General features: G+C 39.2%; 2 protein-coding genes across 2 annotated transcripts in view; both read right to left on the bottom strand.

Moving 5' to 3' along the window:
- Positions 1–632: 632 nt before the first annotated feature.
- On the bottom strand, positions 633–2,040 carry eva1ab (eva-1 homolog A, regulator of programmed cell death b; the record flags this gene model as incomplete). Its single annotated transcript, XM_079243975.1, has 3 exons — positions 633–745; positions 1,082–1,444; positions 1,938–2,040. 3 exons carry the CDS (start codon positions 2,038–2,040, stop codon positions 633–635), a joined length of 579 nt encoding a protein of 192 aa, XP_079100101.1.
- Positions 2,041–15,723: 13,683 nt separating this feature from the next.
- Positions 15,724–25,150, bottom strand: part of itsn2b (intersectin 2b) — a 30,598-nt gene continuing 21,171 nt past the window's right edge. The window contains exons 27-40 of the mRNA XM_079239354.1: positions 24,871–25,065; positions 21,565–21,686; positions 21,284–21,390; positions 20,957–21,140; positions 20,618–20,716; positions 20,442–20,525; positions 20,256–20,339; positions 20,106–20,168; positions 19,659–19,808; positions 19,439–19,557; positions 19,271–19,353; positions 19,031–19,114; positions 18,526–18,699; positions 15,724–18,126 (exon numbers count right to left, since the gene is read on the bottom strand). Of these exons, the coding sequence (XP_079095480.1) occupies positions 17,978–18,126; positions 18,526–18,699; positions 19,031–19,114; positions 19,271–19,353; positions 19,439–19,557; positions 19,659–19,808; positions 20,106–20,168; positions 20,256–20,339; positions 20,442–20,525; positions 20,618–20,716; positions 20,957–21,140; positions 21,284–21,390; positions 21,565–21,686; positions 24,871–25,065 (1,697 nt within the window). The 3' untranslated portion in view covers positions 15,724–17,977. The remainder of the gene's footprint in view (positions 18,127–18,525; positions 18,700–19,030; positions 19,115–19,270; positions 19,354–19,438; positions 19,558–19,658; positions 19,809–20,105; positions 20,169–20,255; positions 20,340–20,441; positions 20,526–20,617; positions 20,717–20,956; positions 21,141–21,283; positions 21,391–21,564; positions 21,687–24,870; positions 25,066–25,150) is intronic.

Genomic DNA, 25,150 nt, shown 5'->3' with positions numbered 1-25,150 from the left:
AAAACACTGAAAACAATGTTAATACTGTAAAAAGCAGTAAAAAGCACCAATATGCACATCTCCATCTTTCCATGGGGTTTTCTCCTTAGAGAGTAGTTTTAGAACCATTTACTGCTATTCAGTTGACATTTTTCTCTCCATCTGTAACATTTAATTGAACGAATAATCAACATTGTCATATAATTTGCCTTCTGACTGGAAATGAAATATTTTCCCTCCTCGGCCTTCTCCTCTGCTTCTGAAAAGCACCTCATAAAAATGGGAAAGTCAGATTGTTCAACTTGCTTTATGACAGCAGTTAGATACAAAAGAATATCAGATGACAACAAAGTTGGCAAAATGTGCTTTATAGTTCCCTTTGTGCCCTCACATCTTTTCTAGGCTTTCTTCCATCCCAATCTGCCAGTGTGATCCAGTTGTGGAGGACTGAACCATCACAGTTCACATGTTGCTCACACAGCACAGAGGCTGCTTCAGGCAGCACAGTCAGAAACAGTTTAATGAGAGTCTTTTTAGAACAACGCCGACTGTCAATACGTTGTCTCGGTCTGCACATGGCCCCAGTTTGTTCACCTGTCATCCATCCTCATGTCCTGTCTCTGTGTCTGACTGTCTGTCTGTTTGCCTTTGCATCAGTAGTATCTGTTGAGGCTTTGAGTGACTGTACTGATATCTGGTTGTCCATTCATCCAGATCTCTCTGAGAATCCGTTCACGCTCTTCTAGCCGCTGGGCTCGGTCCAGCTCTGAAGAGACATACACACACAAGATCAAACAGAAAGTTAAGACACACACACACACACACACACATGCACAGAAAGTTTCAAATACATTCATACTGTGTCTGTTCACATAACCTTCAAGATTTTGCCTAGATCCTAAGGTTTGTTCTTTTTATTGTTTAGAGTAGATGCTGGAAGAGAGTGTGTGTGTGTGTGTGTGTGTGTGTGTGTGTGTGTGTGTGTGTGTGTGTGTGTGTGTGTGTGTTTGTAAGACTTAGATCTCCCAAATTCCACAAAAATCTTAAGAATATATTGTATAAATCTTAAAAATATAATCTTGTGTTTCATGATGAGAGATACCCTCAGTTGATGTAAACATGTTGGCGTTCAACAGAGCTCTCTCGAAGCGTCTGCGTCTCCGCGCCGACAAGTCAGATGTGTCATCCCATTCCTCTGTCTCACTGTCCCCAGCAGGCCTGGCCCCTCCAGAGGCCACAACTACAGCAGCAGCGTGGTCTGGGTTACCGTCACCAGGCTGAGGTTGGGCACAGCTGTGTTGGCGATGCCGATGATGTCTGACCCTGTGGCGATGGTGAAGGTCATTACTGTTGCCATAGTGACAGTCGGCTCGACAATGTATCTGGAAGACGATGGCACACAGTGTGACAAGAAGACCAACACACACGCCACCGAGGAATACCAGTGCTGTCCTCTCAGGTTGATCTGCAAGGAAAATGACACCATTCCAAATTGTTCTGAAAGTTTATCATATTTAATCTTGATCCTCCTCTCCCTCACTGCACCTCATTCTTCCTTTTCTCTGCTTTTGGCATATGAGGAATTTTCGGACTCTGACGTCTCTTCTGTCAAAAACTTTACTGTGCTTCGACCGTCTGATTGCTACACATGACCCGAACTCAAGTTTCCGTCTTTGTGGTGATAATTACCTGTTAAACTTGTACCACTAGGAGTATCCTAACATAACAGAGTATTAGGGCCACTGAAGAGAAAAATAGCTAAATTCTGAGAAAAAAGTCAGAATTCTGACTTTAATCTCAGAATTCTGTCTTTTTTTTCTCAGAGTTTAATTTTCCCCCCCAGAACTAACTTGATGCTACAATAATGTTTTGTTGTTGTTGTCTTTTTTTTTTGTTAGTTTTTTTTTTCTAGAAAATTAGCAGATTTTGGGTATAAATATTAAATATCGTATATATACCTGCAATAAAAGTGTAAGCCGCCAATATGTTGCTAAGCAACGCCATTTCCTGGGAGACCACCTTCACCTCCATGGTTGGGCTTCCTGCTGTTGGACTGCTCATGTTTAGATATTCTTCTGAAGAGGCTGGATCAGTTTCTCATTACTCCCCTGGACTGAAGGATTTTAGAGTGAAGGTGAAAGGAGGACACTGTGAGAAGGATGATGGACAAAAGGGAAAAGAACAACAGAAGTGTGAGGATGAAGAAATGTTTATAAATAATCATCGTCTTGAAATAATGTACATTTACAGAGACAGGATTTAAAGCCACATCTGCCTGTTGATCTTCACCCAGAATGCAATGATGAAAGGGATTGAAGAACACAATAATACCTCTAAAAGATTTTAAATAGTTTCAGATTTGATTTTTTTCACCAATAAGCATCTCTGTGTATATTTTGATTTGTGCTTACAACAATGCGTGTCTTTTTTAAATTTTTTTTATTATTATTTCTGAAACATTACTCACATGCCATTCATAAGCTGTCAAAGCCAGTCTCATTTATGAGGACAGACTGTGCTCACTACTTTATCATTCATGCTGAAATGTCCCACAATATATAACCAGTTTTTTCCATTTATCCACAACTTAAACATGTATTTTCTGGAAACAGGTTGCGGTGATTAAACTTGCAATTTGACAAATTGCAAGTTAATCACAGAGTATTTTGGAAAGTATGATAGCTCACCCATAAATCCATCTCACCAAGTTTTCACTGCCATTACCAACATGCCTGAGCTGGTTCCCAGCAGGGTTTACATAAAAGAAAACAAAAAACAATGAGGCATTCCTGCCTCAGGGAAGCCTGTCTGCTAAAACACTATACAAACACCATAAAGTCTGCATTCACACCTATTTGTACATGCGCTATAATATCAGAGTAGCATGCACAAACAAATTTATAAGTCTGGAGAACATTAACATGTTGGAGGTTGTCAGAAGGCAGCGGCGCGGTGAGCTACAGACAATTAAACATGCAGTGTAACTACATATTTTTGTCCGCCATTTCTTATGTAGATAACTGGTGAGACAATACACAATATGGGAACATAAAAGGAAAACAGCTGCTGGAATTTGACTGTTTCTGTGCTATAATATAATCCCTTCTCTCTTTTTCCTTGTGCTGACCGCTGTCAAGCCTTGCCTCGAGAACGGATTCATCAGGCAGCCACCAGCAGTGCACACTTGACCTCTGTATAGTGCATGTGCTACAGGGCGGGTGTCGCTCAGTGCTCACACAGCGACGATGTCATCATGGATAAATGTCCCAAGTCTCTGCTGGAGAAAGAGTTGTAGTTGTATACTGACAGTAAATCCATGATACTGATGAGCTCCATCTGCACATGATTTTTCTAGTCAGTTATGTAGCATGAATAAAAGCAAACTATTTGCTTCAAATACACGACTGTCTCTGAAACTGAAGCTGACTTTCTTTGTATTTGCCTATATGAGCTACTTTTTCCTTGCCTTTAGTTATCAGACATGCCTCTTGATTAGAATTATTCCTGATGTTTTGTTTCATTCAGGAAGATAAGGGGGGAAAGCCTGCAAACCTCTTACAGCAGTTTCCCAACATTGCTGGTCCCTGGACTGACGAAGAAGATGACATCAAACAATGAAGATTAATTTAACAAAGACCCAGACTCATCCTGTTGAAAGCAGTCTCTGACAGTAGCACATTAAACTTGGAAGTGCGTGAAAAGATGAGCAAATTGTTGCTTGTGTAGGGTAAAAAAAGAGAAAAGGTGATGTGACTCAACCACTAGGTGGCAATAAAACACATACATTCATTCAAATAAGGATTTTACCAGTCTTGTACAGGAATACAGCATGATATTTTAAAGGGAAATAACAATTAAATCATGAGAAAAAAACAGATGTAAGCTGGAGGAGTTTCAACGCTTAAACAGCTTTGTTATTCCGTACATAGACCCAGCGTTAAGCATCCACTGAAACTTTCTTTGGGATCATTTCCATGTACAGCGTGCTGCTTCTGTGTTAGTTTGCACATCATCCAGCTCAGCCACAAAAACAACAGACTGAATATGTTCTGTCATAGTTCTGGCTTTGACTGCACGGCTTTGACAATGAGATCATCCATAGATGACACATGCAGATTTTTTGCTAGAGGGGACTTTTGATGGGATGCCAGCTGTTAGTTATTTGTGTGCTTTGAGAATTTTTTTTAATTAAAAGCCTTTTTTCAATTAATTTGCAGGATCGTGAGAAACTATAAGTACACTAAACAAACGTTTAAGTTAGCTTTGCTGTGTACAAAAAATAATTTCTCTTCTATTACATTTGCATCATAGTTGTTTCTCTTGCAAACCTCAATTTTTTTCATATTATGAAGCTGAGAATTCTGCATGTAGTTTTAATTTTGTGATAATCTATGATAAGGTCAATCTGTCTGTGTTATTCCGATCCTAAAACAGATATTTTTTACAAGCTAATCTTCTCTGACCATACTTATTATTAGTTCAGTCACTATGTTGTGTAAGACTGTCTATCAGCCCACGATACTTGTCTGAAACATTTCCATTCCTCTTTGCCGAGCCACTTTTATTTTCTTCATAACAGTAAAAACCAAGTGAACGATGCAGTACCTGCTCAAGGGACGTTTTAAACCAGACTGATGCCTGCAGCTTGATTCTCTAATTACACCAAAAGTTTGCAAAGCTTTTCAATAAGTTTTGTCAGTATTATATTTCCCTTCTAGTATTTCATAATGTTGAAACTTAATGATGAAATGAAGCTCTGCAGACATGAGCGTTAATCCTGTTATAGGCTGTTATAGAGTCAAACTGCAGTCTAAAAGAAACATGGGCATGTTTTCTATTTTGGTCACACTTTCATTTAGCAAACGCATTGATTTCCCAGGCTCACAACTTTGAAGTCTTCTCATTACATGTTAATATCTTCTCACGCAGACTTTACTCCATTATGGACCTTTATTGATTATTGCAACAGAGAAAATGATTGTGTGAAGACAATTAATAATGCGTGACACAAGTAATATCTTTTTAAAGAGACTCTTGTAAAGATACAGCAATGAGATTATAGATACATATTTTATAACTGTTTCAAAATATCTATGCCAAAACCTAAATGCTGTATGGTAATGATGCAAGGCTGTAGAGACAGGGCAGTAGTTTAAACTCTGACACATGAAAAATGAATGATACTCTCAGCGAAGATCAAACTGGCCTAATTTCTGAGCATGTTTTCAGCTGTAAAAACACAGAAGTGCAGCAATGTTGACCTGTTAGGAAAAACAAGGAGTGCTTTGGAGTAGAAATGTGCATTTTATCTGCCACATTTAAAAAAAAATTCCCAAACAAGATGTATTCGCCCTATCATATTTCCTTTATTTGCATAAAAGCACCTCTGTCACCAAAAAAAAAATGAAAATGAAATAACGTATCAACACTTCTAGTGCAAGAGGAAACAGCAAAAAAATTAAAGGCATAACATGTCAGTGCTCTATAACACAAACAAACACGATGTAACCTCCAAGCACTTTCAAATTCTCGGACTGTCAGGGTCATTTTGTGATGTTGCATGTTAATGCCGCAGGATGCGACTGCCCTTCTTTCTCCCATTTTCTTTTCTCTGTCTTTGAATATGTAAAAAAAAAATAGAGTTACTGTACGTCACAACAAAATGCATTTGTTTAATTATGAATGACTTCAATATATTACAGGTTCCTTTTTAATGCAGTATTTCCTGAATTTACCACTACTAAACATCTTTAGAGGTGACCTTATTATTTGTACCATTTTAATTTTATTTAAAAAGCTGTGAACAGGTGAGCCTTGATGTCATAGCAGGTAATGAAAAAAATATCCTGTAATTTACTGTCAGGTACTCAAGTATCAGTTATGTAATGATGTTAGTGTGAGACTCTTGGCCTTCAACCAGCTCATTATGGCCTCTATCTATCAATCTATCTATCTATCTATCTATCTATCTATCTATCTATCTATCTATCTATCTATCTATCTATCTATCTATCTATCTATCTATCTATCTATCTATCTATCTATCTATCTATCTAAGTGGACCTATAAAATTAACTTAAATTAATATACTTGTACTATGATCTGTACAGATAAAATACAAAACTCAGCTCAAGTTTTGCATTTAATCTGTACTTTTATCACACATTTTGGTCATTTGTTGTTCTCAGCTGCTTTGGTGCATTTACAAAAGAAATTAACATTTGCACAACAGTACGTTTCACAAAACAATTAATAAAAACTACAGATCCTAGTGGATAACCAGCAAAAGTGAGTCACTTGCTAAAAACATATAGTTCATTCCTTAAAAGTATTTATGTCAATGAAACTATCAGAGCCATCAAAATGAAAAGTTCTGTCACCATTGAATACAAGCAAATGGCTTAGTTGTGTTTTTATTGTGACAGTCTGATCTGGAAGTGTTTTCTAACACAAAACAGACCTTGGAGACGACTTGAAAATGGCAAAAACAGCCCTACAGCGTGGATGTCCAGACAATTGGAAACCACAGTGAAGCCACATGTTACTGTTCTCAGTAGAGGAACCGAATAGTTGACACACAAAAACATTTGATTCACATTTTACTTCATAAGCTCCTTTACATCTTATAGTCATTTACTCACAGCATTGTGCAAAAACAACCTCAAGTATCAACCCTGGATCACAACATAAATAACATACTGCTGTACCAGTACATTTTACTGTGCTGAATCTAACTGAACATGCTAAATCAATAAATAAATCACTTCTGTGCATCCGTCCCTGTCTGTCTGGCCAGATACATCTGCATTACAACGGATATCATCATCCCTTGTGATGCAGCGAGGACGTATCTCCCTGAGTGGCAAATCGACCCTCTGCAGGACATTCTGATAACTAGTTTGACTCTTTTGTATGTAATTACTCAAGCAATGGAATAGGACTAGCAGTTTTATTGGATCGATTATTCTGCAGTTCTAAGTATAGTTAACTTTGACTGATGTGACTAAACTAAATTATACAAAAAATTAAAGAGTATTATATGAAAGCAAGTGCTACATGTACAAATTTATTTACAGTTTTATTATTGCAATGAGAAATACCACTCTGGTGTGCAGACAGCGCTAATTATTGTGAGTTTGAACAGTAATTTTAATAACCACAAACGATACAGCTGATGAACTAATCAGGTGCAACATTACTACCACTGACAGGAAAAGTGACAAACACTCCTCATCTTGTCACTGTGTCACATTACCATTCACATGGATGCTACCTTTTCACTTGTCACCAACAAACCAGCCTCCATATTTGTTCTCTTCATGTTAGATGGCATTTTAAGGACAAAAGATGTCATTTCTCACAGACCTGGTGAAGCTCAAACACTGAAGATTTTAACACTTTTAATATAATTTCCAAACGTCCATTTTTTTACAAGCAAAAAAAACAACAACATACTGCCATATAGACAAGTGAGGGCACTTTACAGGTAAATGATGTTTCTGAAGAAGATCTAAAGGAAATTAGCAAACTGAAATAATAAAAACAGATTGCACTGAAATAACTGGCAACAACCAATATAATTCTCATATTATCCAAACAGATTTAACAAATATATTGTATGGGTTGGCAAGCTCTGCAAGTACTGGTAGGAAGATTTAGTCAGTTCTAGACACAGTATTGTTTTTCTGCGACCTAAATGTCTGTTTTCATTTATTTATTCTTTCTTTATGCTAGGCTTAATGGCTCAGTGGGCTGTGGACTTATATTTACTGCACATCCATGTTGTGGTCTAACCTGGTAAGAAAACAAATGTATTAACCCCTGTAAACCGAGCTTTTAAATATGGCTAAAAGCACAAGAAGCATTAAATAAATCAGTTTTTTTCAACACTGGGATACTCCATGGAAAATTTTAAAAAAAAGTTAATCAATGTAAAGAATAAAAACTTAACTTTTGAGTTTTGTGACACAATCTGCAGCTATTATTGAAGATTAGCATTGCATCAGTGCAAAGTACTTTTCCATCCTTCCTTGTTTTCACTTATAATGATCTTCCCCCTTTTCTGTTCCGTGTCTGACCAAGTCTTCATGCTGCACAATGGCTCTTTGTTTTTCTCTGTGTGGCTGGGAAAACTATGACTATGACTATGTCAGCTTGGCTCGCACTTTACTCCAGCACACACACACAAACACATCCAGCTCCTCTCACACATATCCACCACATAGCACTCATCACACTTAAAGCGTATTTCTCCCTCAGTGAGTGTCTTCTGACTCTAATCTAACGTGACAGTGGCCTTTCCCTCTCCTGCTGCACCATTACCAACATGACCCTCAGAGAGACCACAGTGTGGGCACAAAGAATGGGAAAAAATTAAATAAAATAAACAGAATCAGTTTAGGAGAAAATAAGGAGAGTGACATGTGGATGCAAAGTAATCCAGCGAGGAGATAAACAACAGTGACAGTTGGATTGTCAACAGAAGCATCAGCAATTACCACTGTATGTAAACAAAATGTTTATACTCACAGTTCATTAATGCCAAGAAGCCATCTGGAGCCGGTTTACTCCTCTTTCCTCTCTCCTTTGCTTTCTCCTCTTCTCTTTCCTCCTCTCCTCTGGATGTCTTCTCTTTCCTCCTCTGCTCCGTACTCTAATCTCTGCTCTCTACACTCTCCTCCCCTTTCGTCTCCTCTGTGCTCTTTTCTCAAAGAAAACCAAAAGAACATTGACTGTACAATTAGATGTATAAATCTCTCCTGACCCCTCACAGTTGTCACTCTGGCACAAAAGCTTCCTCCTCTCCTTCACTGTTTTATGTAAATACAGATGAAAAACGTCTGTCATTCTCGCTTCAACACTTTACTTCTGTCTTTGATGCAGAGGCAGCAGCAGGAGGAGAAGGTGAGTTGCTTCGACTGTTTTCCAGAGGGCTCTTTTCCTCTTTCCATTTTAGTTTTTCCAGGTTATTTTCCAGTCAGAGAGACAGGGGTCGGCTCCCGAGGGCAGAAATGTGACATGAGAGACCCCGACAGGTCCACTGAATCTCCCTCCTCCCTCTCTGCCAAACGTCTGCATCCCGTTCTTTCTCTCACTCACACTAACAACACACACACACAGCATGCATGGCTGCAAATGTAGGCTGCTGCTATTTCTCTCTTGCTTTCTCCCTGTCTCTTTATGTAGAGGGTGGAGACAGAAAGACTGAGGGAGGGCAACAAGGAGGGCAACAAGGAGGGACTCTGTGACAGCAAGGTAAACATTTTTCAACAAATCTAACAATATCTGAAGCTGAAATGAAAATAGTGTCAGAGGATGTGCCTACATCCTGTGAGTTTAAATGTTCATGCAATGAGAAAAATAAAAAAGACATGCAGTTTAAATTTGAATTTAAAGACTGCCTGACGCACAAAAGAGAATAATTAAAAAAAGCTTCAGAGGTAAAATAATTTCCTTGCAGAGACCAGTGAAACAGAGATTTTTTTTTAACCATAATTCACACAGCGAGGCAGCTGCTGCAGCTGTTTACAGAGCAACAGCCATGTGCACGTGTGTGCGCTTGACTGAATCTCATGGCTGAATAGGACTGATGTTTAAAAGCAAAATCAGCTATTTTCTAAAAATGACTTAATATCAAATAAAGTTGATGAAAATTTGATCAGCCATCCTATCATGTTGGCAGATCATCTTTGTGCTGAGGTTATGCAGCAGGAAGAGTCTGAGAAACCTTCCTGTTCCTGGAGAAAGCCTCCTTACAGTAGATAGTTTTATTTCAGAGAAAGCCTCTCTGCACGTATGAGTTGGAAAAAAATAAAAACATACAAATGTACCTTTAAGTCTTACAGGTAAAACTTTTGCTTTTAGGCAGAGGATGTTGTGAACTGACAGGTTAGGACAACAAAAATCAGATAAATGATGTAAAGCCTGCGAGCGGATCAGGCAGCCTAGCTCCAGTTGTATGACACACTCTTCTCACTGAAAGACTTGTCTAACACACACCCTGAATCACAGAGATGTACTTATAGCGTCAGTACTTTGCTCATTCTTTTGCCGCATGCCTGCGCACAAACGCTTCCCAGAGAGCTTTGCTGCTGCTTGCTGCTGGCCGCTGACAGGATTTTAAAAGCCCCACCTCCACTGGTGAAATGATGTCTGGGTTAGTATTGTCACTCCCCAGTCCTTGCTGAGTAGGCTGGATGTTTCCATGTGGAGAGTGATAGAGTCTAGACACCTTACATTAATGTTCTAGATGTCCAACCTTATATATCTGTCTTGGATGAGTAAGAGTCTGACTTCCATGCCAGTGGGACAGTGAGTGTGTGTGCTGTGAACTGCATGTTCTGTGTTAGCATGTTAAATTAAATCATTAGTATTAAACACACACTGTGGCCTGGATGTAGGCAATGCCATTCATTTCATGTCCACTCATCCTGATATGGGCAATAAAGTCAGACATGGCAATTATTCCAGGTCAGTCCTCATAGTGCCTCCAGTTCACAACTAAAACTATGTGTACAAACAAGAGCAGCAAAGTGCACATGCATCATTTCCTCAAAGCCTTGCATTCACATAAGTCACCTTTGCTTATCCTTATTGTTGTCAGGATGGGATGTTTCATGTTCTCTTTAGTTCTGGTTTTCTGTTCTAGTTTGTAGTTCTCCTTGTTTAGTTTTCTCTTGTGGAGTTTCCTGTTTTGCTTTCCCGTTTATTAGCTCACCTGGTTTTATTTTCTGATTCATTTCACCTCTGTCTTGTTACTTCCTCCGTGTATTTATACCCCTTGGTTTGTGTTCTCAGTTGCTGGTTCATTGTGTTTAGTCTTGTGTTTGTTCAAGTGTTAGTTTGTGCCTCAGTCAGTCTTCTACCTAGGTTTTACTAAATAAACCTGATTCCTTGAACCTTCTCAGCAGCTTCAGTCTGCTGTATTTAGGTCCACACCTCTACGCCACCGTGACAATTGTTGCATAATTTTATTGGTTGTAAAATTAAAAGTACTCACCCATCTAGGAAGGATATATTAATACATGGCGGTCAGCTCTGGAACCACAATCAGAACATAAACATATTCACAGGAAATACTACCACGTAAAAAAAAAACATGGTTAAGGTGATAAACGACTAGCGTGTCGGCAAATAAAAGAAACTATCCTCAACCAACACACATGGCTGCCGCCAAGTCCAAGTAAGACTAAAATAAGGTCTGTTTTGATTCTGCAGAGGCAAAGTTATTGTAATAATGTTTGACAAAAATACAATATAAGGGAACATGGAAAAAAAGAACTGGTTATAAAAAATGTTTTTAAATGTAACTTTATTGTCATTGAGTTGTATCTTCTTCTGTGATATAATACATGAATCACATATAATTCATGTTTGGAGAAAGATTTATTCTGAGTACAAAATCTTTATATATCCTGCTCCAGCTCCTCAGGGGGTAGCATAAAATAACCCACCCTCCCTCCCTCCCTCCACTCCACTCCACTCCACACACACACACACACACACACACACACACTTCTTTTCAGTGTAATTCATGCACGAGTCAGTGAGTAAACATTAACCATGTTCCTCCACAGCTCATTTTCATTATCCCGAATAAACTGTTAATATCACTCAGAAGAGTTATGTTGCATCTGTCTCCCACTGAGCTGCACATTTATTACACAGAGAACATTACAGGTCTTTGCCTGCCTGTTGGTTAGAAACAAAGATGGAAAACAGACATCTTTCTTTTCATGTCACACTGACTTTACAGCAGACTGAAGGAAAACTTTAGAAGATAAAGTTCCATGAGTCCATATGTTTGAGAGGGTCGTAGAACAGTCCTAACTTGTCATCATCATCAGTAATAAACAGACAAAAATAAACAAACTAAAGACTGTATTTATACACAACATCAACCACATGAACTACTTGGCATACAATGACGTTTTTAGCCCTTCATGCTCTGAATGTTTAAATATTAACTCTCCAAAGTCTCTGCAGTGCATTGTGTGAACCATTGTTAGTCACCTATGAAATAGTGAGAGACAGGACTACTGGGTTTCAGAATGGGAACACTGGGACTGCACAACAACAGTCTCTGCTCCTCTTGTATTTAACTTCATTATTTATAAGTGGGAGGATGATGCTTCAGGTCAGGCTGGGTAGGTTCCTTTCAGTCCATCAGCCAAATAACAAATTCATTATGACTGACAGTGATTAATATTTATTAATGGAAATAGACGGGAACTACAGTTTAAAATAATGAGCCAAAGGTGTACCAGGCTTCTCCACTATATATGTTTGTTGAGGTGAAACCACACACAGTAATTGGGCTGTGGCTTAAAACCAAAGTAATATATAAAACCAATACACAATATAAAATATAACTTTAAATTGCAGTTTAGCACATATTTTGGGATGCTTTTCTGAAAGGTAAATTGTGAACTCTGACAAACTGTTGTCAGCCACAGATTTACATGTTTGATTAAGTGTACAGCGTTCATTAAAACATGACAATGCACGGAAACTAAACAATACCCCAGAGTTATTGTAATATTAATAAAAAATCCCCCAGGACAGTGATGTGTTTTTATTAGTTTAGACAGTAATGGTGATCTGCTTAGTCAGGCCTTGGACACTACACAGCCTTCATAAAAAATGGATGCAGTGACTAAGTCTGAAATGTGCAGTACCACTCATGATCACTAGGCACTGATTTAAAATGTAGATCCTATAATGCTCTATTTGGTTATTCATCAGACTCCATCAGAAGTGACCTGCATACACAGAGAACGACGCTATGTCACACACAGCAGAGTGTATTTATGGAAGTAAAATTTATTCTTCCCATATTCTGCCTCCTCAAGCACAAAATTGTGACGGATGTCTCACTTCAGCAACATAAAACTGGTGAAATGAAACAAGACTGTTCAGACTGAGGTCACTTTGAAAGGTATCAGATATGAATCTGCTCCCAGACCACATATGGACGAGGTCTGGGTCTGATTTGATCAAATCGGATCTGTGTTGTTTAGACTAATAATAAAAATGTGATACGTATGGACAACAGAGTCAGTTTAAGTGTGAACTCAGTTTAAATCATGAAATCAGACAATTTCTCTTATCAACTGAGTCGACAGATTCTGTTGACATGCAATTATGGTGTCATAAGCTGGTGTTTACTATTTTCTTCTGATCAGTGTGTTGGAGTAACTTATGGAAATATTTGAATGACTCAATAACCATTATGCTTTGAAGACACTCCTCTTCGTGTAATCAGGCTGAATCTGCTGCTCTCAGCTTCCATTTCATTTTCCAAATATGGTCGTTCATGGCTGTTTTGTTGTTGTCTTTTTTATATATAAAACCAGTGGTTACTTAATACCTGATGCATTAATATAGATAGCAGTTATTCTTCTTCTTGAGCCATCATAGCATTTAAGTTACAAAACGAACAAAAATAACAATTTCCTCGACAATATGTGCAACAACCGTCTGAGTCTAGTTCCATCTGGGAGCTGAGGATGTAAGATGTCTATACTACAGTAAATATTCATTTACAATAGTATAGTAACAGGGCCAGTGATTTTGTTTTTTGATTTTGTTTTTCTTTTTATTGCGACATTTGTCACAAGAACAGCCCTGACGGCCTCTGTTACTTTAATTTCCCTGTCTTACCGTTGCTTTAGGGAACCTTTACACTGTGTAGCTTTTGGGCCAGAACACAGACCTCATTATTTTCCAAGTTATCTTCTTGTATGTGTGTTCTGTTTTTATATCCCTGTGGGGACTCTAAACTGATTGCATGCCAGCTGCTGTGGGGGCTCCCAGTTCCGTCCAGACTGCTGTTTTTCAGGGGTAAGTCAGTCTATTTTCAGGGTGCAGGCAAAGTTGTTGTGGTTAAGGGTTAGAATAAAGTGTTTATGGACATTATGTTTGTAAGTGTCCCCATGGGAATAGTGGAACAAACAAATGTGTGTGTGTTATATAAGACAGCTGTTCATGTGGTGATAATCAAATCATTCCCATGACTGAGTCAAGTGGAACTGGGGGCCTCTCAGACTCATCCTCTATGCATGTCTCTTTCTCCTCATACTCTCTTTCTGTCTCCATATGTGTTTATTCCCTTCGGTGTCTTGTTTTTCTTCCTGCTTTTTAAACCGCTCTCTCCGTCTTCTGCTTTACTGCACTTTTCTTTTCATTTCAACATTGTGCAAAAGTTCTGTTTACCGGATTCTAAGATCCTACTATTTCTGTTTTCTGCATCTGAGCTCACTGCACTTCTATTTATGAGGAAATCTTGATATTTTTTTGTGATAATTACAGAGAGAACACAAATGGTCTCATTATTGACTTTTTGGCCAAGCCGTTCGCATAATTGCAGCTTTAGAGGGAGTACAACACCCAAATTACAACCTTTTAAACTCGTAACCATACTTTTCAGGATGCACTGGCTTATTTACAAGCATTGTCCCATCATTGCAACACTGCTGGGCAGGTTGTACGCACTGAGTTTACAAGACTTTCTTTAACATTTCTTTTCTTTAAGAGCAGGTAACGTCAGCTAAAATAGACAATGAGCAGAAACAATCTGAAAAGCTCTGCAGGACCACGCTTAACTGCATTAAGACAATAACTGGCTCTGAGAGATGAAAATGAAGTGTTCACATCAAAATGACACTGATAAATAATTGATTCATACGTTGTGTTTCAATATGATGTAAGTGTGACATCTGTTTTACACAAATATATACACTTAGGTAAACACCTCCACACACACACATATACATATCTATATCTATCTATATAAATAAATAACAATAATCACAGTCATGCACCATTGTTCATTTCTAAGGTTTTATGTATTAGGTTAAAAAAACAAAAAAAACAATGCGATACTAATCAGGTTCTAAAAGGAGGTAAATACAACCTCAGATGAAGAAAAACCCATGGCACACAGCAACATTTCATGACTAAATGCAGAACAACTGTAAAAACACTACATGACAGTGTAGCTTAAAGCCCAGGTCTCTCATGATCCTGCATTTCAGTCGGCTTGAGGTGTGGACTTTCTCTGGCCCTGTGAAAAAATCTTTTTTTTCTTTTGTTGTTGCTCCGTTTGCTATCATTGCCTTGTTGCATGACATATTTTTAGCCAAACTTTCACTCTTATCTGTTCTCAGACCTATGTTGTTGAGATGTCTGATATTTCTCCAGGTGTTTGGTGGAGCCACTTCTCCAGTGTGGGAGACTGTGTGTTAGTCAATAATTTCCCCTCCAGCCACAGTGATCCAGCTTCACCTGTACCACATTTGATTTCAGTGAGGTGTAACCATTATATCACCACACCCCTTCTGCATGAAATCCATCAGCACCACTTGACTTCAGCTGATTTTGTTGATTCAGATGTGCAGCTGTGTGTTGCTTTCTGCCCCTTGCAAAACCACTCTACAGTTACATAACAATTGCTCCTGTGGTCCCAGTCGGAACCAGTGGAGGGTAAAGATAACTTAATGAGATCTATTGGTGCGCACTGACAACTCTACACTGAACTCCTTTACCTTTTTCTGAACACTAAAAGAAACCAGTGAAAATTTAATGTAAGAAAACGATTTTGTATCATGAGACGATTTTCTGGTTTTATGTCATTAGACGTTTAACCTGCTCTGTTAAAAATAAGCAGACTTTAAACCATATCAGTAGACCAGTAAAAGCACCCTTCCTACACTGGTAGGAAGGGTGATAACTTTTAAAAATGACAGTTTAATTTGCTGTACATTAACTGAACAAAAGGTACAATTTTTAACATTTTAAAAGCAGGTATTATTTCTGCTGTAACGGTGAGATGGAGCTGTAACTGTGTGCAAAAGTGGAAGAAGCCTTTCAGTCATAACGTGGATTTTAAGTGCACAATTTTCATTGTCCTTTACCTCTAGTCAGACAATAACTGGACATATTAAAGTTTAATGTATTTAATTTGCCTTCAAAAACCCTGATTGAGAGTGCCACATAGAGGCCAAAATAAGCACAAACAGCAGGTTGCAGACTCCAGGCTGAAAGTCTGGGTTACGGCCTCAGAAAATTAAAAAAAAAAAAAAAAAAGACAAGCTTCAACACCAATATACATACAAGTAAAGTAGTCCTGTCTCTGCATATTTTCCACAAGTTCAAAAACACGAGTTATTTCCAGACTTAAAAACAAACTTGCTGATTAAAGAAGACAAAAACTGACAGAGAACAAAACAGCAGGCCTTAGAAAGTGACTGGTGACTCAAGTCTTCTACCTGTATGAGTCAGTTTCAACGTGGTTTAACTGGTGTCACTGTCAAAGGCAAACCCAATGAGACCCAACCAATTATCTGAGATGACACAGCAAAGGCGCTCTGAAACTTTGGATAGTCACACGCATAAATTAAGAAATAAATACAACACTCTTATGTTCATATTCAGAGCACAGGCAGTCAGAGGAGACATTGAACAATGGAAAATAAGCAGAAGGTTGACCTATAACACAAATATGTAGCTTTTACATCCTAAAATCTTCTGGTCTTCATGTTTATAAGGGGCAACACATGGATAATGATGTCCACGGGGAAAGGCCTAAAGAAAGACACTTAAAAATGCGCCTTTCATGGCGAAAGTGTGAAAAATAAAACAAAAATACTGTTATTTATTGCTGAGAAAATGCCCAACTATGATATCTAAAAAAACTGATATCCCAAAAATCGTTTGAATCAAAAAGGTAAGAGGAAGATAGAGATGGTTAGTCACGACAGACTTTGTTTTTCCTTTTTTTTCTGGTTTAATTAACTTCGTCTTTCACTTGAAATCACTTGGCCTTGGCTGATTTTGCTCACTAAAGAAAAAAAGCACAGAAAAGGAGCATCAAAAATCCCAAACTAATAAAATAAAGTAAAATCATTTTAGAAAATGAAACATCTTTAAAGATGACTTGCATTAAGGCCAGAAATAGAAGACTCATTTCAAATGTTGCAGCATCAAACACTGTATCGCATCCGTTTCTCGACCCTCTCAGTATCTTTACACCAAATAAAATGTCCTCACACATGAACACACATCTCACAAAAAAAAAAGCTTAGGAAATTTTTGTTCAGTATTGTTGCAGTGACACAGACTTGACCCAGAACAACAAATCCTGAGATTTTCTGTCTTACAGTAGTAAACTAACTCCAGACCAGAGCTGCAAACTAAAAACTCTTCGCCAGGCTGTCCAACGAATTTCATGTTGCTGTCAGTCATCTGTCACCTAATGTTTGTGACGCTCTTAAAAGTTGCTGAGAGAGGATGACGCTGAGCCAGACAGCTTACAATCGGTGACGGCCCAGAAGAAGGTCAGCACAGCCTCTCGCAAACCGTCCGTTACCATCTCCTCACAAAGGAAAAAAAAATTGAATTAAAAAAAAAAATAAAAATAAAAAAGCTTTAACATAAACACGTCTTGACAGTTAAAATAAAACATTAGTTACTTCAACATCAACTCGTTGAATGGCCTTGGTTGAGAAGACTTGGCAACATATGATTACTTAAAAATCGGCTGCTGTTGCAGAGAAACATTTGTTAAAATTAAAATAGTTAGCTTCTAAGTTTTTTTTTTGTTCATTTACCCACATTATTAAACCCTTCAGAGTTTAAAAGAACAGCAAAGACAGAGACTGCTGAACAGGCTTTGCTTCCCTTTCTGCCTGGCAATAAGGGGGAGACTCCTATTGTTGGGTAGAAGTGATGTCACACAAGCTCAATTCCTACTGTAAGATTGACATGACATCAGAGGTATTATTAGTGCTGGTTAGTATTACATGTTTAAGGCACTGTGTGTGTGTGTGTGTGTGTGTGTGTGTATTAAGGTATTTCCTTGGAGTTCATGTCACGTATGGGGAAGAAAACCATCCTACTCTGTTAATGTAAAACTAGCAGCTTGGCCCATTTGGTTAATTGCTCTTATTTGGGGTGTCTGTAGAAGACACGATTCCTCCAATCAGTTCTTCCTACTTGGCTATTTGTTGCCAAAAAGCTGCAGGTCGAGGCGGACCCACACTTCTCCTGTAGGAACCTCATGCAGCAGAAGACGGCGTGTCACTGATCCCTTGTCCGCCAACTCTTTCTTTATGGTTGCCACCGGTACCTCGGTCCGACCCAGGAATTCTGACACGATTAAAGGAAACAGAAAGGAGGACATGTGATAGTAGGAACTGGAAACAATCCATACTCAGTCTTTTCAACAGTATGTACATGCTGGATCTGGAACACGCTGCATCTTTGAGTGAGATTTTTGACAAGCAGTGGGACAGAGTCCAGTCTGAGAGATCAGTGCTCTTCCAACAAGATAAGTGGGTTTAAAGCAAGCAGCTTTCACAGAATGAGTTTTAAATATAATTTCAGTGACTTGAAAAATCCAAATTTGTAGCAAAATCTTTGTTATAAGCTTAATTTCTTTTTTTATATATATATGCATAGCTCTGAAGAGATTGCAGTAGGAGTAAGACTATCAAAGTAACTAAAAGACAAAGGAAGAGAAAATCAAATAGTTAGCTTTTGGCTGACCATCAGGTGAGAACTGGTCTCTTTCGAAGATGGTGATGCAGAGGACGTCCTGATAGAGGTCTTTGATGTGAAACTGACAATTAAAGTTCCACTTGGGGTTCAATGTGTCGTTCAGCGTTCTGGACGTAAAGATCTGAGCTCCCATGGTCACCTCGCAGTACGGGTTACTTTTACCTAGAGCAGAGAAGGCAGGGGTGTGAGAGGGAAGGAGGATGGAGGAGCACATGGAGAACAGAAGCAGAGAGCCAAAACGAGATGAGGATGATGAAGAGGGAAAAAAAAAAACGCTGAGAGCATAAAAACGATGTGAAACATGCATTATGCAGAGTAAATGTGACTGTTGCACAGGGGACAGAGAGAGGACTTGACTTCATGTGAACGGAGGAAAAAAAGGATTTATGCAGCAGGAATTAAAAGCTGGCTGACACAGCAGCTAAGGATCACAAGTTTTAGCCCATTAAATTCTAACTACATCAACTAATGACTTTAATGTATTCGTAGTCACCGTTGGGTTTTCCCGCCTTCAGTTCAGTGGCTTCCAGGATGGTGACAAGCAGTCTGCCGATTCCACTGGTCTTCACAGATCGTGCTGCAAACAAACAAACAAACAAACAAACAAACAAACAAACACACAACACACACACACACACACACACACACACACACACACACACAGATTTACTGGTTAACTGTGATCAGCAAACTGTGTGGCAACAGTATGGTGGTTTGAGTGTAAGACACAAACCTTGATAAGCCTTTTCCCTTTTCTTATTTTCAGTCTCTATAAATTCCTCAGATGCTGCCTTTATCTTCTGAACCCACGCCGTCCTGAAAACAAACACACACAACGTTCGTATTGCTTGCTCAGAACTCTACATTTCACGTGTGGATGCATGTGTGTGGGTGCAGCTACCGTTCATTGATGTTGTCAGTCCTGAGAATGTAGACTCTATCGATGTGCGAGATGTGGAAAACTGGCTCGTCACTGGACGGATCTGGAAGCTTAACCAGAACTTCGTTTAGCAGCACGGGCTATAAAAACACAAAGATGACACACTGTCATGCACAAAAATCCACAAACACATAATAAAGGGCAAGTTCTGAAAGTGTCCTGCGTGGGATGCGTCTCGTACTGGTTTGTACATCTTGAGTTGAGCGTTGTTCTTGTAGCTGAACAGCTTATCAGGCCCAGATGAAGTGAACTGTTTCGCTGCATGAGTTAACAGCAGGAAGTCGTTAAAGAGGAAGGCCCACAGCTCCTTGTTGCTCTTTACCTTATACATCTGCAGATAGACAGAGAAAGTGCTGTGATCAACAGAGAAACATTATTCACGCCACGATTTCAGTACTTTAATTTGACTCTCTGGGTTCTGAAAACTTCACTCTGAGGTTTTGTAACAAAAATATCCCCAATCCGACCCAGCAACATTCCGAGTGTCATCTCCCTGTGTGCAACATTCTGCCACTGCGTTTTCATCCACTGTCTTCAGATTTTAAAACATCTATACACTCTTTTCTTCAGACGTAACGATCCACTGCAGTGGTTTTTATGATTCTGACAGTGTTCTGGCGAGACTCACCTTCCCACTGTGCAGCAGCTTCCTGGGGCCCAAACAGTTGGTAAGGGAGTTAAAGACCAAACGCTGCAAGAAGAGAGACCATTGAGAAGCCTTTAATGGAGTTCCATGTATAAAAGGTTTGTCAGTATGGTTTAACAGAAAGCCTCATACCTCAGCAGCTCCATCACACTGCACGTGGTTCTGAATCCATTCAAGTCTGTCGGAGTTCTCCTTCTCCCTCACACCCTCGTTCACCTGCACAATGCAGACAAGAATCACACAAATCAATAGAAAAATTCAATTTTTTAGCCAGAGCACAGAGTATAAACATGACTTTGCAATAGTAGGATTAGGAACCTGTTGACAGAGTTCCTCAGCCCTCTCCAGAGCCTCCTTCAGAGGAACATGATCTGCGTGGCCCTCTGAAGTGCACTCTAGGATCTGCAAATAATTAGGTGTACACACCAACATTTATTACACTTAGAAGCCAGTCTCTGAAACACCACAGAGACACTGGGAACCATGTTGCCTACATTTTTGATGTGCAGTGGGTAGCGTGTGATCCTCTGCATGGGTTTCAGCAGGAAGCTGGACAGCGGCATTCCCTTACATCTGTAGTCTGTGGCGATTTTCTGTTGGAAATAAAAGATTGTCGACACCTTCATGTATGTGATGGCAAAGCACATACTCATCTCAGGTAGAAGTCTATAAAACCATCATTTTCAAACGTGAAAACCACAAAAAAAGCACCAACAGGAACCACAAAGTCATAGAACCAACATGCATCTCTGATTTAAATGTGTAAGGACTGGGTTTCCATGCAGCCACGTTTCCTCATTCACACAGATTCCTCTCTTTCCTTTTCTTCCTACTTTGAGAAAATTCTTGAAGTCCGGCTCGTTGTCAGTGCGACTCTGGAGCAGTGCAGCGCCGTTAAACTGACATGAGCAGAAACGGATGTAGGGCTGCATGTGGGACAGCTCGGTTGCCAGGATGTCTCCGATCATCTGCACTGGCATGTTTTCCCCACTCGTCTTCTTCCGAACACGGAGAGCCCTACATGCACACGACATACACATGCATGAAATTAACACGACGTGTATTTTTCCATGGCTAAAATCCATTTAACTCGCAGCAGCTGTGGGACATTTAATTAGCAGTGTTTCCATATTTATTTGACAAAGTGATGTGATATTTACTTGACAAGTTTAGTATTGCAGGCCAGAAGTTCTTTCCAGTTGACAAAGATCATCGCCATCTCTGCATCACTCACCCGGCCTGACTCAGACATAGGCTTGTGGAAAACCTACCAAAACACACACACACACAGAAAAAGATAGGGATTTAAAAGATCATAGAAAATAAATTTAAAGACTCATAAATGTGATCAAAAGTAAATTTAAACTCAACACAATTTGTTTTTATAAAATTTTCTGCCACAACATTTGACCCTTATTAAATCAGGATTTATGTGCCTTACATCTAGAACAGTCTGCAAGTCTTCCACATATCTCTCCTCAGTCTCAATCAGCTCGTGGATGTAACCCTGTCTCTTCTTCTCCTGGGGGCTCATAGAGTCCAGACTGTTCAGGTTTGCACACCCTGGGGAAGAGGAGCGAAACCAGTCAGATCACACAGACATGGCAATCGCTGCAGCAGGAGACAGTGTGCCTCCTGCTGGCTGTACTGCTGTGGAGAAACCAAAACAACCACGTCCGCTAATGAAACTTTCACTAACCAAGAAGGAAACAAAGTGATACAAGGAACAGATTGCAAAGGAAACACTAGGAACATTTAACTCAGTTTGCAGAATCATACTTACCTGACTCAGGATACCAATTCAACCAATCTGAAATTCCCACACAATCCGACTCCAGCTCTCCCTCTGCTTCCCTACCCTCATCTGTCTCATCCCAAAGATTTAGAAAGTGAAATCTGCACTCTGAAGCCATTACTATGAACGCGGTTTTGTTTCTTCGGGTATTTCAGCGTTCTCAGTCAAACCCTAGTCCCCATCAGCTCGCTGCTTTGTCTGCTTTTACCTCTGAGGTTTTGTCATCTGTTAAATCGGATATATCTGTTTTTACCAAAACAGGAAGAAAAACTCTGTTTCCAGTTTTAGCAGCCTGTTCACAGTGGCTACAGCCATAACCTTTTCTACTTTTGTAGGACTGATGTGGAACAATAAAAAAAAAAAGGATGAATTATCAGTCAGTCAATATTAAAGAGTTTTGAGGCAAAAAAAAAAAAAGATAAGAAAATCCTTTGACAAACAATCCTCTGAGACCAAAAGACAAGGCAGCTTTATAAGCACACATCTTGTGTTGACAATATCAACACTGCAGACACATTGTAAAGCTGAAGGAAAGTATTTCATTTAACCATAACATTTCCTTTTATTGATCATTTCAAACCAGTTTTTATTTATTTCAGTCCAAAATATGTTGTATTAAATACATCTTCAAAAATAGTTACATCATCTTGTACAACAAACATTTAACGTTCTTGTCAAATCAGTTCACAGTTGTTGTGTTACAGTATGCAGCTGTGTGTGAAAATTCACCTGAAAGCTAAAAGGAAATGTGTGACAAAACGAGCCGGCCATAATCTGAATTAAGCTGTGAAAAATGCACCAACTGCTGGTTTTGCTGCATATTTTGCTTGACTACATGTTGGAATGTACCCATGAAAACAGACATGCAGCCACAAGACCAAAACAAATCAGAGTAGCAGCAGAAAAAAATGTTAACTTAAATTTTAAAGTGCAGCAATCAGTTTTAATCATCACTCCTGGAGGCAAAACTTGTTCCCATTCCAAAGGGAGTCATTCACTTCAAGACTACATTTGCACATATTGGGATTACTAGCAGTAATAGCAGACTCTGTTATGGCTTTTTAATGAACACAGCAAACTGTATTCTTCTGTTTGTATCATTTTGGGGCCCAATCAAGTTAAACTGAAGGTTTTCATAACGCGTTAAATCAAAATGTCCACAGCAAAATGGTTACAGTGGCAAGTTTCCAGAAGAAAAATGAAAGTTTTACATAAACATAAATAGATGCAGCCATAATGACATTCCTCACTCATGTATGGATGATCCTCTTAAAGCCTTGATATGAACAAAATTAAGAAAACTGAAACAAAACTTAAATAAACTGACACAAGATAAAAACATGCTAATAAAGAGAAGGGGAGAGATGAGAAAAAGAGAGAAAGAAAGAAAAAGTAAACTAATGAGGCTTTGCTGCAGGCTGTGCAGTAAGGAGGCTGAGCTAAGAGGGTTTACTATGTGGTTAGTTTGACTGGCTAAAAGGGGGGTGGGGGGCTTTATGAATTTTGTTCATTTTGATCAGTACTGCTGTGTTGCTTCCCAACCTGTCCTCAACCACAGGACTCACCCCCTGCTGGTCAGCACATGGAAAGCAGGCTATAGGATTTTGCAAAAGGGTTTCAGTTCTCAGACCAGGCAACTAAATCCTCCTCTAACATGCAGTTGATGTTGTTGCATCTTCTAGTCCGTTGAAAAGTGAACACCTAACATTGCAGAGCAGTTTTCTTTTATATTGTTTTGCTTAATTACTTCCTAATAATAAACTAAAGAAAAAAAGTGTTTGGCCTCCCATTTCTCCCCTTTAAGAATACCAGCTGGGATATAATATTTACATCGTTCACCTTTACGATGAAGTTTAACTTCTGTGCTTCTGTGGAACGAACAACACAGCTACATGTGTGGATAGTTCTCTAAAAAAATATGTCAAAATCCCCTGTAACATTTCACTGTTTGTGTTTAACATGTTTGGAGTTGTCCGGTGGATTACATGCTCGCACTCTCCCACAGTTTGCAGGAAAGTAGCTAGCTGCATTTAGCTGTGATCCATGCAAGTTATACCTTGTTGAAAATGTGACCAATCAGGCTTTCCAATCATGTATAAGACAACACCAGTTGGTATTGAAGGGGACAAATAATCAAGTTTATTTCATAAACAAAGAGGGCCAAATGCAATCTGCGATCTGAACCGCCTATCCTTTCAGAAAAGAAAAAGAAAAAGATAAAGACCAAAAAGGTCAGGACACAGACACATCACCAGGGGAGACAAATAGTGGGCTTTGTGTGAGCTGACCTCCAAAACTTGGAGAAAAAGAAAACATCTGTCCCAAAATGAGAAACAAAAAGAAACAACAAACCACAGAGAAACCCACTATCGCTCTGCTTCACACACCGGTTCCTGGTTTCAGCATCTTTAGATTTAAAATTTGAACAATCACTAACATAATCAACAAGGCACGAAGGCTTTCACAAGTCACAAAATCAACAGTCAAAGTTGTTTCAGGACCAAATTCATTCAATCAAGAATCACATTTTTCCTTTCAGATTTTAGGCTGTGTCCCTCACAAAGCAACACATGATCAGTAGAAGAAGTTAGCAGAGTCCACACACTCTGACCCATCAGAGCAGAGTGTGATAGTGGGTCTCTGAGGCCAGGAAGAGGAGGAAGTCTTTCTACCGCCCTAGAAGGAGAAAGAGAGGGGCAGAGGAACAACAGAGAAGGAAGGAGAAGAAGATTTGGAGAGGAGGAGGGAAATGAGAAACAAAGAGTCAGTGGGAAGCAAAGATAAACTGGTGGAGAGATGTGCTGATGATAAATGATCAGTGATGGTACGCTGGGTTGGACAGATGAGCAAAAGCTTAGGATTAGTTAGTCACAGACATTTGAATCAACAAGGAGCTCTCTGTGTTTCTAATACACACGTTTCTATTCATGTCTAATCTTTAGTTTAACTCACACTGCTGGCTGGGGTCGCAGTCCACTGTCGTCATCTTAACGTAATTAGTCGGGAAGAGACCAGTGACCCCGTTGATTTCTCCTTTCCACCAGTCAGGGTCAGTCTTGTCTAAAACGTTGATCAGTTGTCCTTTAGAGAAGCTCAGCTCATCCTGGTTAGCAGCTGTGTAGTCGTATATGGCGATAACCTGACAGACTGAAACAGAACAGGAGAGCGCAACATTATTTATCCACACACTGTCTAGTCTTTAACCTACTTAACCTCATGTCTTCACATCACT

Source organism: Telmatherina bonti (assembly GCF_933228915.1).
Source record: "Telmatherina bonti genome assembly, chromosome: 1".
Lineage (NCBI taxonomy): Eukaryota > Metazoa > Chordata > Actinopteri > Atheriniformes > Telmatherinidae > Telmatherina > Telmatherina bonti.
This window is presented reverse-complemented; position numbering and strand designations above follow the sequence as displayed.